This window comes from Syngnathus scovelli, chromosome 14, assembly GCF_024217435.2.
Source record: "Syngnathus scovelli strain Florida chromosome 14, RoL_Ssco_1.2, whole genome shotgun sequence".
Taxonomy (NCBI): Eukaryota; Metazoa; Chordata; class Actinopteri; order Syngnathiformes; family Syngnathidae; genus Syngnathus; species Syngnathus scovelli.
The window spans coordinates 4,100,001-4,115,075 of NC_090860.1; the positions used below are offsets into that span (position 1 = coordinate 4,100,001).

Consider the following 15,075-nt stretch of genomic DNA (forward strand, 5'->3'; position numbering starts at 1 on the left):
GGTTCCACCTTTACACACATGAGATTTTTAGTCAGTTATGGGGATCGCTTTTAATATTTCAACCTTAAGAGGTCTACCTATACACACATTATTTTTTTAGCCAGTTATGGAGCTTGCTGTTAAGATTTAAGACTTGTTAGGTCTGCCTTTATAAAGAGGATCTATCAAGTTCAACCCCAACCCTAATCTAACCCAAACATGCATTTGTGTGGACTTAATCATTTGAGAAAACCTAAAAATTGTGTTAGTGTTATTAATACTTTCATCTGGCTAAATATACTAGATATACATTGAAATGTGCATTCTAAAATACATTCTGAAGTCTTTATTCAGATTCTGGTCCATTTTCCTTGGTCACAGTCTTAATATTCTTCAATTTGTTCAGTCATATTGGTACATTTTAAAATATTTAAATTCTGCATTTTAGCTAACTATAAAGTACACAGGATTTACAAGTAATAATTGTCTTGAGTCAAAATTTTAAATGGACACATTACAAATGTAGCCAATGAATAAAGGAACTTATTTAATCTAACATTTACGAACAGGAGAAGTGGAGCATAAAAAAAATCACAAACAAATAGTGAACAAATGGTGAAACAGGACCAGCCATGTGTTTCTATCTCTGTTAAGGGAAGCTGTTTCACTCATATTTTCTCCTCATGGTGGTTATTCTCTTTTTGACAAAGTACTTAACAGCTCGGTGCTTGTGGTTCTGCAGCAATGCATCTCTCGCAGTCAAGCTTACCAGGAACCTGATTTGTCAATATATACTTCCTTGAATGTTTATTTACTGCAGCACATTCCTCTGGGGTCCAGCTTCTTTTCACAACTTTTCCGTTACCTAAGGGCATAGGAAGAGCACTTTTTAGTTTACAACTTAATTAGAACAAAATTGCATAAAGAATACATTCACTTTATGTACAATTATCCGACAATATAATTCAAATGAGATATTTTATAACGTCAACTATCTTTGTCAACAGTGATGAGCCTACAATAGACATAAGTAAATCAGTTAATATCTGAGATATTAATCCGGTCATTTAAGTTGCTAGGTGGTCTTCAGTGTCAGCTGTTTTGATATTAACAAAATTAAAAATAGATGCACAAAAGGGTAACATTAGAATGCCCCCAGTTTTGGTGGTGGGGGAAAGAGGTCTCTCATTTTCTTGACTACTTTTAAGCAGTTTTGCATTTGACCAGAATGTCACTGCTGGTAGATGAAGCAATTCCTGGACCCTACAGAGGTTGCACAGGCAGTCAAACTCCACCATGGCAGCACATTGGGATGCACCATTTCTCTGACAAAACCATTAAGAACAGATACAAGTTGTTGCAAAATCAGGGAAAATAAAAAATAAAAATCAGAGAAAATTTTTTTTCAGACAGTGTTTTACATGTATGGGGAATTTGCTTTGATAACGTGCTACACATGGACAAACAAAGATGATAAAAGTAAATTTGGAAATATATAGTGTGTAAAAAATTGAATGCAAGCTGTATAAGAATGGTATCTGCCTTGGTGTGACAATGTGTGAATTTGCATATTCACTAATAGGTTAATCTAGAGCAATTTTTCTTTCTCTCTTTTGAGGTAAATGTGTCATGTATACATTACCGCTATTTAAAAATAGATGTAAACAAACATCTCACATATAATCAAGGTTAGCAATGACCTGTAACTCACATGAGAAAGGATGGGTCAATTTTCATTTTATGACAAAATTCAAAAGTTTAGACCTTACATGTCTAAGAAAAAAAGTCAAGTGGTGTTTAATATATCTTGCTTGGGTCATCTAAATCTTAGTAAGCAGCATATGTGAGGATAATTAGATACTGATACAGTAGTAACAATTGGGCAATTTAAAAGTAACTGTGATAAAGTTATATATTGAAAAGGATTACTCTAAACTCACCTCCCTTTTTGGCAGACTTTTCATTACTTGGGCCACGAGATGCGGAGGTACAAGAGGTCACTTCTATCACTTCTGGGATCAGCCCATCTGAAATGATGATTTTTAAGTACAGAAAAAAAACACAGTATAGCAATATTCTAAAACAAAAATTAACTGCACCTGTATAAGAATGCTTGGTCAAATTTAATATACTCTTGTTTTGAGCGGTCCTTTTGGGAATCATTGTCAGTATCATCACTGTCTGAGTAGTCCACTTTGAGCAACTCCTTTGATAATTGATAGCTCTATGGAGGGAATTAAAAGAAATGTGTTGTTAGTTTCTGCAAGCTACTCTTATATGCTGTATTAATATAAAGACTAGAAATTCTTTGCTCAAAATAATTAAAATTTCTGTCCAATATCTTAACTGGTAGACGACCGGTGCTGTACACATCCTCTGAAATATGCCAAAACCTTATATCACAGGAAATTTTACATATAAAACATGGAAAAGGCTCCAAAATTTACAACAAAGAAGCCACAAGAAACCATATTTCAGAAATCTGTTATGTGTGTGTGTGAATGATTGGCTTGGTTGGAATAACCATGACAACCTTAGATCCATACGGAGGGCCCCACAAGTAGCCATCAGAAATCTGTTATGTGTGTGTGAATGATTGGCTTGGTTGGACACCCATGGGCGGATGTTTCAACAATCCATCTATAGGTGTGTGTGCCACTGGTTCGTTTGGGCTCTATGAGGAGAACCACTAAAACCGTGTGATCCAATGGTTGGCTGAATGCTGTTTAAGGTACCTTCTGACTAAAGAACAGCTTTCCAACTAAAAGCTGTAAACTAAGAGAACAAGAAAAGGTCTACAAAGTTTATTTCTTACAACAAAGTCGCACTGAATGTTACCTGTTGGCTGGCATCTTGTTTGATGTTATCATCAGGGTCAGAGTCCTGCCAAGTTCTGGCTGGTTCAGGCAGCGCACCATCAACAGGAGCCTGAGAGCCTGTCACCTGGAATTAAAACCACAAATAACTTACCAACATCATACAGACACCACAAATGACAGACTCAAGACCTGTATAGTTAAATCATGTGAAGTTAGTCCCCGAAACCAAACAAGCTTTTCTAACTAAAGTGTTCCAGTCAGTTCTGGATGTCTAATCAGGTCCTATAACAGCATCTTTATGGATGTAGTGGAGCATCCTTCAGCATGACACTTTAGCCGTTTAGCTGTTGAGGATGTGTGGAACTATAGCTGTAATATAATCAGCCTCCATAATGTCCATAACCAAAATATGATCTAAAAACATGAGACAACCTTCGATCCATACGGAGGGCCCCACAAGTAGCCATCAGAAATCTGTTATTATGTGAGTGTGAATGATTGGCTTGGTTGGAATAACCAAGACAACTTTAGATCCATACGGAGGGCCCCACAAGTAGCCATCAGAAATCTGTTATGTGTGTGTGAATGATTGGCTTGGTTGGACACCCATGGGCGCATGTTTCAACAATCCATCTATAGGTGTGTGTGCCACTGGTTCGTTTGGGCTCTATGAGGAGAACCACTAAAACCGTGTGATCCAATGGTTGGCTGAATGCTGTTTAAGGTACCTTCTGACTAAAGAACAGCTTTCCAACTAAAAGCTGTAAATTAAGAGAACAAGAAAAGGTCTACAAAGTTTATTTCTTACAACAAAGTCTAACTGAATGTTACCTGTTGGCTGGCATCTTGTTTGATGTTATCATCAGGGTCAGAGTCCTGCCAAGTTCTGGCTGGTTCAGGCAGCGCACCGTCAACAGGAGCCTGAGAGCCTGTCACCTGGAATTAAAACCACAAATAACTTACCAACATCATACAGACACCACAAATGACAGACTCAAGACCTGTATAGTTAAATCATGTGAAGTTAGTCCCCAAAACCAAACAAGCTTTTCTAACTAAAGTGTTCCAGTCAGTTCTGGATGTCTAATCAGGTCCTATAACAGCATCTTTATGGATGTAGTGGAGCATCCTTGAGCATGACACTTTAGCCGTTTAACTGTTGAGGATGTGTGGAACTATAGCTGTAATATAATCAGCCTCCATAATGTCCATAACCAAAATATGATCTAAAAACATGAGACAACCTTCGATCCATACGGAGGGCCCCACAAGTAGCTATCAGAAATCTGTTATTATGTGTGTGTGAATGATTGGCTTGGTTGGAATAACCAAGACAACTTTAGATCCATACGGAGGGCCCCACAAGTAGCCATCAGAAATCTGTTATTATGTGTGTGTGAATGATTGGCTTGGTTGGAATAACCAAGACAACTTTCGATCCATACGGAGGGCCCCACAAGTAGCCATCAGAAATCTTTTATGTGTGTGTGAATGATTGGCTTGGTTGGACACCCATGGGCGCATGTTTCAAATATCCATCTATAGGTGTGTGTGCCACTGGTTCGTTTGGGCTCTATGAGGAGAACCACTAAACCCGTGTGATCCAATGGTTGGCTGAATGCTGTTTAAGGTACCTTCTGACTAAAGAACAGCTTTCCAACTAAAAGCTGTAAACTAAGAGAACAAGAAAAGGTCTACAAAGTTTATTTCTTACAACAAAGTCTAACTGAATGTTACCTGTTGGCTGGCATCTTGTTTGATGTTATCATCAGGGTCAGAGACCTGCCAAGATCTGGCTGGTTCAGGCAGCGCACCATCAACAGGAGCCTGAGAGCCTGTCACCTGGAATTAAAACCACAAATAACTTACCAACATCATACAGACACCACAAATGACAGACTCAAGACCTGTATAGTTAAATCATGTGAAGTTAGTCCCCAAAACCAAACAAGCTTTTCTAACTAAAGTGTTCCAGTCAGTTCTGGATGTCTAATCAGGTCCTATAACAGCATCTTTATGGATGTAGTGGAGCATCCTTGAGCATGACACTTTAGCCGTTTAACTGTTGAGGATGTGTGGAACTATAGCTGTAATATAATCAGCCTCCATAATGTCCTTAACCAAAATATGATCTAAAAACATGAGACAACCTTCGATCAATACGGAGGGCCCCACAAGTAGCTGTCAGAAATCTGTTATTATGTGTGTGTGAATGATTGGCTTGGTTGGAATAACCAAGACAACTTTAGATCCATACGGAGGGCCCCACAAGTAGCCATGAGAAATCTGTTATTATGTGTGTGTGAATGATTGGCTTGGTTGGAATAACCAAGACAACTTTCGATCCATACGGAGGGCCCCACAAGTAGCCATCAGAAATCTGTTATGTGTGTGTGAATGATTGGCTTGGTTGGACACCCATGGGCGCATGTTTCAAATATCCATGTATAGGTGTGTGTGCCACTGGTTCGTTTGGGCTCTATGAGGAGAACCACTAAAACCGTGTGATCCAATGGTTGGCTGAATGCTGTTTAAGGTACCTTCTGACTAAAGAACAGCTTTCCAACTAAAAACTGTAAACTAAGAGAACAAGAAAAGGTCTACAAAGTTTATTTCTTACAACAAAGTCTAACTGAATGTTACCTGTTGGCTGGCATCTTGTTTGATGTTATCATCAGGGTCAGAGTCCTGCCAAGTTCTGGCTGGTTCAGGCAGAGCACCGTCAACAGGAGCCTGAGAGCCTGTCACCTGGAATTAAAACCACAAATAACTTACCAACATCATACAGACACCACAAATGACAGACTCAAGACCTGTATAGTTAAATCATGTGAAGTTAGTCCCCAAAACCAAACAAGCTTTTCTAACTAAAGTGTTCCAGTCAGACCTGATGTCTAATCAGGTCCTATAACAGCATCTTTATGGATGTAGTGGAGCATCCTTCAGCATGACACTTTAGCCGTTTAGCTGTTGAGGATGTGTGGAACTATAGCTGTAATATAATCAGCCTCCATAATGTCCATAACCAAAATATGATCTAAAAACATGAGGCAACCTTTGATCCATACGGAGGGCCCCACAAGTAGCCAACAGAAATCTGTTATTGTGTGTGTGTGAATGATTGGCTTGGTTGGAATAACCAAGACAACTTTAGATCCATACGGAGGGCCCCACAAGTAGCCATCAGAAATCTGTTATGTGTGTGTGAATGATTGGCTTGGTTGGACACCCATGGGCGCATGTTTCAACAATCCTTCTATAGGTGTGAGTGCCACTGGTTCGTTTGGGCTCTATGAGGAGAACCACTAAAACCGTGTGATCCAATGGTTGGCTGAATGCTGTTTAAGGTACCTTCTGACTAAAGAACAGCTTTCCAACTAAAAGCTGTAAACTAAGAGAACAAGAAAAGGTCTACAAAGTTTATTTCTTACAACAAAGTCTAACTGAATGTTACCTGTTGGCTGGCATCTTGTTTGATGTTATCATCAGGGTCAGAGTCCTGCCAAGTTCTGGCTGGTTCAGGCAGCGCACCGTCAACAGGAGCCTGAGAGCCTGTCACCTGGAATTAAAACCACAAATAACTTACCAACATCATACAGACACCACAAATGACAGACTCAAGACCTGTATAGTTAAATCATGTGAAGTTAGTCCCCAAAACCAAACAAGCTTTTCTAACTAAAGTGTTCCAGTCAGCCCTGATGTCTAATCAGGTCCTATAACAGCATCTTTATGGATGTAGTGGAGCATCCTTCAGCATGACACTTTAGCCGTTTTGCTGTTGAGGATGTGTGGAACTATAGCTGTAATATAATCAGCCTCCATAATGTCCATAACCAAAATATGATCTAAAAACATGAGACAACTTTCGATCCATACGGAGGGCCCCACAAGTAGCCATCAGAAATCCGTTATTGTGTGTGTGTGAATGATTGGCTTGGTTGGAATAACCAAGACAACTTTAGATCCATACGGAGGGCCCCACAAGTAGCCATCAGAAATCTGTTATGTGTGTGTGAATGATTGGCTTGGTTGGACACCCATGGGCGCATGTTTCAACAATCCATCTATAGGTGTGTGCGCCGCTGGTTCGTTTGGGCTCTATGAGGAGAACCACTAAAACCGTGTGATCCAATGGTTGGCTGAATGCTGTTTAAGGTACCTTCTGACTAAAGAACAGCTTTCCAACTAAAAACTGTAAACTAAGAGAACAAGAAAAGGTCTACAAAGTTTATTTCTTACAACAAAGTCTAACTGAATGTTACCTGTTGGCTGGCATCTTGTTTGATGTTATCATCAGGGTCAGAGTCCTGCCAAGTTCTGGCTAGTTCAGGCAGCGCACCGTCAACAGGAGCCTGAGAGCCTGTCACCTGGAATTAAAACCACAAATAACTTACCAACATCATACAGACACCACAAATGACAGACTCAAGACCTGTATAGTTAAATCATGTGAAGTTAGTCCCCAAAACCAAACAAGCTTTTCTAACTAAAGTGTTCCAGTCAGCCCTGATGTCTAATCAGGTCCTATAACAGCATCTTTATGGATGTAGTGGAGCATCCTTCAGCATGACACTTTAGCCATTTTGCTGTTGAGGATGTGTGGAACTATAGCTGTAATATAATCAGCCTCCATAATGTCCATAACCAAAATATGATCTAAAAACATGAGACAACTTTCGATCCATACGGAGGGCCCCACAAGTAGCCATCAGAAATCTGTTATTGTGTGTGTGTGAATGATTGGCTTGGTTGGAATAACCAAGACAACTTTAGATCCATACGGAGGGCCCCACAAGTAGCCATCAGAAATCTGTTATGTGTGTGCGAATGATTGGCTTGGTTGGACACCCATGGGCGCATGTTTCAACAATCCTTCTATAGGTGTGTGTGCCGCTGGTTCGTTTGGGCTCTATGAGGAGAACCACTAAAACCGTGTGATCCAATGGTTGGCTGAATGCTGTTTAAGGTACCTTCTGACTAAAGAACAGCTTTCCAACTAAAAGCTGTAAACTAATAGAACAAGAAAAGGTCTACAAAGTTTATTTCTTACAACAAAGTCTAACTGAATGTTACCTGTTGGCTGGCATCTTGTTTGATGTTATCATCAGGGTCAGAGTCCTGCCAAGTTCTGACTAGTTCAGGCAGCGCACCGTCAACAGGAGCCTGAGAGCCTGTCACCTGGAATTAAAACCACAAATAACTTACCAACATCATACAGACACCACAAATGACAGACTCAAGACCTGTATAGTTAAATCATGTGAAGTTAGTCCCCGAAACCAAACAAGCTTTTCTAACTAAAGTGTTCCAGTCAGTTCTGGATGTCTAATCAGGTCCTATAACAGCATCTTTATGGATGTAGTGGAGCATCCTTCAGCATGACACTTTAGCCGTTTTGCTGGTGAGGATGTGTGGAACTATAGCTGTAATATAATCAGCCTCCATAATGTCCATAACCAAAATATGATCTAAAAACATGAGACAACTTTCGATCCATACGGAGGGCCCCACAAGTAGCCATCAGAAATCTGTTATTGTGTGTGTGTGAATGATTGGCTTGGTTGGAATAACCAAGACAACTTTAGATCCATACGGAGGGCCCCACAAGTAGCCATCAGAAATCTGTTATGTGTGTGCGAATGATTGGCTTGGTTGGACACCCATGGGCGCATGTTTCAACAATCCTTCTATAGGTGTGTGTGCCACTGGTTCGTTTGGGCTCTATGAGGAGAACCACTAAAACCGTGTGATCCAATGGTTGGCTGAATGCTGTTTAAGGTACCTTCTGACTAAAGAACAGCTTTCCAACTAAAAGCTGTAAACTAATAGAACAAGAAAAGGTCTACAAAGTTTATTTCTTACAACAAAGTCTAACTGAATGTTACCTGTTGGCTGGCATCTTGTTTGATGTTATCATCAGGGTCAGAGTCCTGCCAAGTTCTGACTAGTTCAGGCAGCGCACCGTCAACAGGAGCCTGAGAGCCTGTCACCTGGAATTAAAACCACAAATAACTTACCAACATCATACAGACACCACAAATGACAGACTCAAGACCTGTATAGTTAAATCATGTGAAGTTAGTCCCCAAAACCAAACAAGCTTTTCTAACTAAAGTGTTCCAGTCAGCCCTGATGTCTAATCAGGTCCTATAACAGCATCTTTATGGATGTAGTGGAGCATCCTTCAGCATGACACTTTAGCCGTTTTGCTGTTGAGGATGTGTGGAACTATAGCTGTAATATAATCAGCCTCCATAATGTCCATAACCAAAATATGATCTAAAAACATGAGACAACTTTCGATCCATACGGAGGGCCCCACAAGTAGCCATCAGAAATCTGTTATGTGTGTGCGAATGATTGGCTTGGTTGGACACCCATGGGCGCATGTTTCAACAATCCTTCTATAGGTGTGTGTGCCACTGGTTCGTTTGGGCTCTATGAGGAGAACCACTAAAACCATGTGATCCAATGGTTGGCTGAATGCTGTTTAAGGTACCTTCTGACTAAAGAACAGCTTTCCAACTAAAAGCTGTAAACTAAGAGAACAAGAAAAGGTCTACAAAGTTTATTTCTTACAACAAAGTCGCACTGAATGTTACCTGTTGGCTGGCATCTTGTTTGATGTTATCATCAGGGTCAGAATCCTGCCAAGTTCTGGCTGGTTCAGGCAGAGCACCGTCAACAGGAGCCTGAGAGCCTGTCACCTGGAATTAAAACCACAAATAACTTACCAACATCATACAGACACCACAAATGACAGACTCAAGACCTGTATAGTTAAATCATGTGAAGTTAGTCCCCAAAACCAAACAAGCTTTTCTAACTAAAGTGTTCCAGTCAGACCTGATGTCTAATCAGGTCCTATAACAGCATATTTATGGATGTAGTGGAGCATCCTTCAGCATGACACTTTAGCCGTTTTGCTGTTGAGGATGTGTGGAACTATAGCTGTAATATAATCAGCCTCCATAATGTCCATAACCAAAATATGATCTAAAAACATGAGACAACTTTTGATCCATACGGAGGGCCCCACAAGTAGCCATCAGAAATCTGTTAGTGTGTGTGTGAATGATTGGCTTGGTTGGAATAACCAAGACAACTTTAGATCCATACGGAGGGCCCCACAAGTAGCCATCAGAAATCTGTTATGTGTGTGTGAATGATTGGCTTGGTTGGACACCCATGGGCGCATGTTTCAACAATCCTTCTATAGGTGTGTGTGCCACTGGTTCGTTTGGGCTCTATGAGGAGAACCACTAAAACCATGTGATCCAATGGTTGGCTGAATGCTGTTTAAGGTACCTTCTGACTAAAGAACAGCTTTCCAACTAAAAGCTGTAAACTAAGAGAACAAGAAAAGGTCTACAAAGTTGATTTCTTACAACAAAGTCTAACTGAATGTTACCTGTTGGCTGGCATCTTGTTTGATGTTATAATCAGGGCCAGAGTCCTGCCAAGTTCTGTCTGGTTCAGGCAGCGCACCGTCAACAGGAGCCTGAGAGCCTGTCACCTGGAATCAAAACCACAAATAACTTACCAACATCATACTGAGAGTAATTCAAATAAAAGAGACAAAAATCTTCCTTTTTTTAATAACAAATTAATATTCCAACTTGCATACTTGATCTTACTGACTTACCTTTTCACGCCATGGCCATTTAGAATCACCATAGTTGTAATCGATTTCAGTTCCCATTTCTATGTTTTTGATGGCAAAAAGGCACAAATGGGGCTCGTCATTTACTATTTTTTTCATGGTGCAGTTTGGAGACTTGTGGTTGTCATTCACTAATCTTCCAAGAGAGCCATCCTCTGTTGATGCATCAATACTAGGAAAGAAAAAACAGAAATCAAACATTTTGTATCATATAACTAGTTTTTTAGTAAAATAAAAGTTGGCTTACAGAAATAAAAACTTGCAACATTTCAAAAGAAAAGTTGAGAGGGAAACAATGTCTTTTTGAACGTCATAGCACTAAATAAAAAAAATTGTTAATGCCACAATCCTGATGTGTTATTGAAATATTGCTTCTGAGTGACTCACTAATTTAGGGTATTTTATTCCAGTCTCTTTCTAGAGTTCATAATTATTGTATAGAAAATATTTGGATATACATACCACCAGTAATGATTCTGCCATTCAAAGTCAAAGAGAAATGTACTCTCCTTTTCAGAGTACTGCTTGTTTGGCATTTTCTGCTGACAGAAGTTGTATTCTAAGATGAACTCTCCTTGTTCAAAGTGCTGGGTAGCAAACACGCCTCTTCCTGCAAGGACATTTTATATAAAACCATTGGTTATGAGAAAATAAAGATACACCTTTAACCAAATAATTGTGGTGTTATCTTACAATTTTAATACTAAGTTCTCGCTTAGAAACAGAAATACAACAACCAATCTGAATTTGATTGTTTTTTGTGTTGTTTTATAAAATAAATAAATATATACTTAATGGATAAATGGTCTAAAAATGAGTTTATTACCTTTTTGATCATCAATAAATCTTTCCACTAGTCCAGGTTTGTCCTTTGAGGATTAAATGTAAAAGGCTGCTTCATCAGCAGGCTTTTTTCTTGCTTTCCTTTTGGACATTTCTGGCTCTAAAAAATAATTCAAAACATGGCAGAGAGAACTTTAACAAGCACTCTATATTAATTTTAAAAGATTTGTAATCATCCACTGTATAAAGACTGAAGGAATAAGCCTGGCCTGAGAACTAACAGAACAAGAGTGATTAAAGAAAGAATATTTTTCAGAAAATACTGATATATTAATGAAAATGTTTGTCGGTTTGAAGCTGAGCTTTGTTACTTTTAACTAGTCACAGTTCCAACCAGGTGCTGCATCCAAAGAAAAGTTATTTCAATAGTTTTACCAGTATAACTCGTTATACTTTTCAGGAGCTACCAACTCGTTTTTATTATGTTTGTGTTTGAAAAGTGAACGTAGCATCCTGATTAGCGGTAGCTAATTAGCCAATAAGCTAGTTTCCGGATAGTTTTATTTGCGTCAGAATGCTTGTGTTATTTAAAGAAAGCATTCTTACATGATAGAAAACCACCGAGAAATACAGAAGACATGGAGATATATCATAACACTGAGCACACACGTGTTTGACGAGTTTTGAAGTGGTTTCGGCAATTACGGCCAGAGTCCGGTTCTGGGCTTAGCAATTATGAAACATTAGCACATCGAAATCATCCTGAATATAGCACGGAGCAATTATACATTCTGTCGTTCTCTTTTACACCATTGTTTTTAAAACCACTGCAAGCTAAGATGAATAACAAGTTAAAAAGCCGGACTGTCTGAGGGGAAAACGTTACGCCATCCGAGTGACAATATACCGAATCCGAAGCCATAATCATTGCATATAAACCCCTCGGGGTCTGGACAAAAAGCATTTCTACATCAGTTTCTTGTACTTAGTATTTACATGCAGTTGATTTACTCACCGTGTATGTTGTGTTTCGTTATGAGCAGCGTGTCTTCGTCGCGGAGCAGTCTCAGTCTGGCGGCGTCACACGTGGCGAAGTGACGTTAAGCTGGTGGTTTTAGCCGCATGAAGCTAACACATGCAATACCTGCTGATTTAACTAATATGTAAACTGACGGTAAAGAATAAATTACTATTTATTTATACCTTTATTTTTATGTTTAGAACATGAAAAATGCACGAGATGCTGATTTAACTAATATGTAAACTGATGGTAAAGAATAAATTACTATTTATTTCTACCTTTATTTTTATGTTTAGAACATGAAAAATGCACGAGACAGTTTTTAAAATAAGCCTAATAGAATGAGCGTATTTTTATAAAGCAAGTGTAATGAATATTAAATAACGTAGATAAATTGCAATTGTAATGCAGGAATTTTATGTTTACAGTATTATTTTAGCTGCTATGGTTACTAAAATAATAATTACCTGGTTTAAATCTACAGGAAATAGCATTTTATTTTCTTAATCAACACTCGGATCACGAGGTGCCCTGATTGGTTGAATCACACACACTTCCGGTAGTGTGTATACTTGCAATACCACTTGCCATGGTCGGGGGGCCGCTACTGAGCACACACACTTCACACACACAATTCTCAACATTGCGACCATGAGGGGTAAGTGAAAAAAATTCGTGAGGCATGTTGTTAGAGCATTTCAAGCTGTTTTAGAGTGGTTTCCCGAGTGGGGTCCATGATTTTGGACCCCACAACGACACAGGGCCCCACTTTGTTGGTGGGCTCCCTGTCTTCGGACCCCCCATACTAATAAAAACAAGTACACACACACACACACACACACACACACACACACACACACACACACACACACACACACACACACACACACACACACACACACACACACAAGTCATGTGACCTGCCCAACTTTGCTGTGGATCCTTTTTCCTGATGAGAAAGCGCAAGAAAGTGCCTGCTTAAGATACCACAGGACGCCTCACCCGTGTCGCATTGAGAGAAGTCGAGGGACAGGATTTCGCCGTCATGAGCTTGAACATTGAGGATCTCCTCCATGGTGCGCACGTCATGCACCCTGAAACGCAGGCAAGCACAATCATTGACAAGGCGTCAACTTCCTGTTCCCAGAGCGGGGGCGGACACCAACCTGAGGACGCCTACGCGGTCCCCTGAGGCCAGGTGCCGCCCGTCAGGGCTGACCCTCAGCGACCGAATGCCCGCACGGCTCTGGTCGCCGGGCGGCACATCGGAAGTGCTTTGCCCCTTCTCGCTGATGGCGGTGAGCGAGACGCTGTCTGGGTCCAAGAGGCTGGATGGGTTGTCCTCCACGTAAAGAACCTTGTGAAGATCCTGGGGGTCAGAGACCAGATGTATTTGCGTGTCTGTGTGTGTATATCTCTGAGAGAAAGCATGAAGAGTGCAAACAGGATGGGGCCCTATGATTGACCCCTGAGGAACACCACAGCAAAGACCACAGAACAATATCTTCTATTTGAAATATCAAATAGATATATGTGCGTGCGTGCATGCGTGCATACGCGGCTGAGGATGTTGTTGGGGAAGCGGCGAGTGTCTAAGTTCCACACACGTATGGTGTTATCCGACGAGCACGACAGGAAGGATCCTGGTGGGAGCGCCATGTTTTCCGTATCACCACCATCTTCGGGAAACACCTGTGGACGAGATGAGAGGAGATCATCATCTAGGACCCCCCAATGAATCTCGAAGGCTGCACCGACCTCGAGGCTCCACACGCAGGAGGCGTGGTAGAGTGCCGAGTAGAGCTTGCCCACCCGGCACGGGTCTCGGAGGTCGCCCACGTCCCACACGTACACGCTGTGATCACTGTACACGCATGATAGCCAACCGCTGCTCGAGTCGTAGGTCAGCGCGACCGTGTCCGGGTATTGGGCATCGGGACGAAGGCAGAACAGAGAACTGAGGACAAAGTTCAGCATTAACTTTCAAGTTCCAAGTTTCCAAAATCTGGCAAGTCAAGCACAGTCTCCACGGCCTTCCACGCGAGTCATGACTTAGATTAGGAAAGTCTAAAGATTGGAGGAAAGAGGGGCAGTTTTCAGCCACGAGCTTCAGAATAACAAAAACAACACATGGATATCAAATGGGCAAGGGTTGTCTGTGTTGTTGCAAATCTTCTTACCTGGCATCAGTCATGGTGGCGATGTCGGCGCCCAGGAAGTGCGGGCGTGGCAGTGTGCAGAGAAAGTGCAGTGTGTGAGGGCTGAAAGCGCGGACTGCACCGTCCGAGCAGCCGCAAAAGATCAGCTCGTCCGTCACGCACAAACACGTGGCTTGAGACGCCTGCGAGACACACATGCGCACACACGCGCACACATACACACACACACGCTCACACACACACACACACACGCTCACACACGCACACACACACGCTCACACACACACACACACACACACACACACACACACACACACACACACACACACACACATACACACACTGATGACTCCGTCCCCGTCCCCAACAAGCCATGAGGAGTGGAAACATGCAGGGCAAACCCGACCAAACATGACAAATGAAAGAACTGAAAATATGTGAAAGTGAAAACCTGAAAAAATACAAACAGACAGGTGAAAGTATGAAAAAAGTGACAGCTTGACAAGCAAAAAATGTGACGCTCAATTCAACCTCGAGTAAAAACCTCACGGGTGAAAACAAAACGAATAAAAAGAAACGTTGGCACCACTTACAGGGGCGGAGTCAAGCCTCTGCCCAGGAAGCAGCAGAAGAAGCAGCAGAGAGGTT

General features: G+C 41.1%; 1 protein-coding gene and 1 long non-coding RNA gene across 9 annotated transcripts in view; both read right to left on the reverse strand.

The window, feature by feature from the left end:
* mapkbp1 (mitogen-activated protein kinase binding protein 1) overlaps positions 1–15,075 on the reverse strand; it is a 32,760-nt gene that overhangs the window by 6,147 nt on the left and 11,538 nt on the right. For 6 of the 8 annotated variants that reach the window (XR_007485664.2, XM_049739847.2, XM_049739848.1 and 3 more), the window contains 6 exons: positions 15,021–15,038; positions 14,449–14,609; positions 14,027–14,225; positions 13,826–13,960; positions 13,435–13,637; positions 13,271–13,362 (listed from right to left, as the gene is read on the reverse strand). Coding sequence is in view for 7 of the 8 variants with exons in the window: in XM_049739847.2 (XP_049595804.1) it covers positions 13,271–13,362; positions 13,435–13,637; positions 13,826–13,960; positions 14,027–14,225; positions 14,449–14,609; positions 15,021–15,038 (808 nt within the window). In the remaining variant the exon portion in view is untranslated. The remainder of the gene's footprint in view (positions 1–13,270; positions 13,363–13,434; positions 13,638–13,825; positions 13,961–14,026; positions 14,226–14,448; positions 14,610–15,020; positions 15,039–15,075) is intronic. The other 2 variants (XM_049739846.1, XM_049739849.2) reach the window with 1 other exon arrangement.
* LOC125980581 (uncharacterized) lies at positions 10,451–13,264 on the reverse strand. The gene is made up of 4 exons (XR_007485673.2): positions 12,263–13,264; positions 11,291–11,407; positions 10,927–11,074; positions 10,451–10,636 (listed from the first exon to the last, which is right to left on the reverse strand). It is a non-coding gene; the product is annotated as an uncharacterized lncRNA (long non-coding RNA).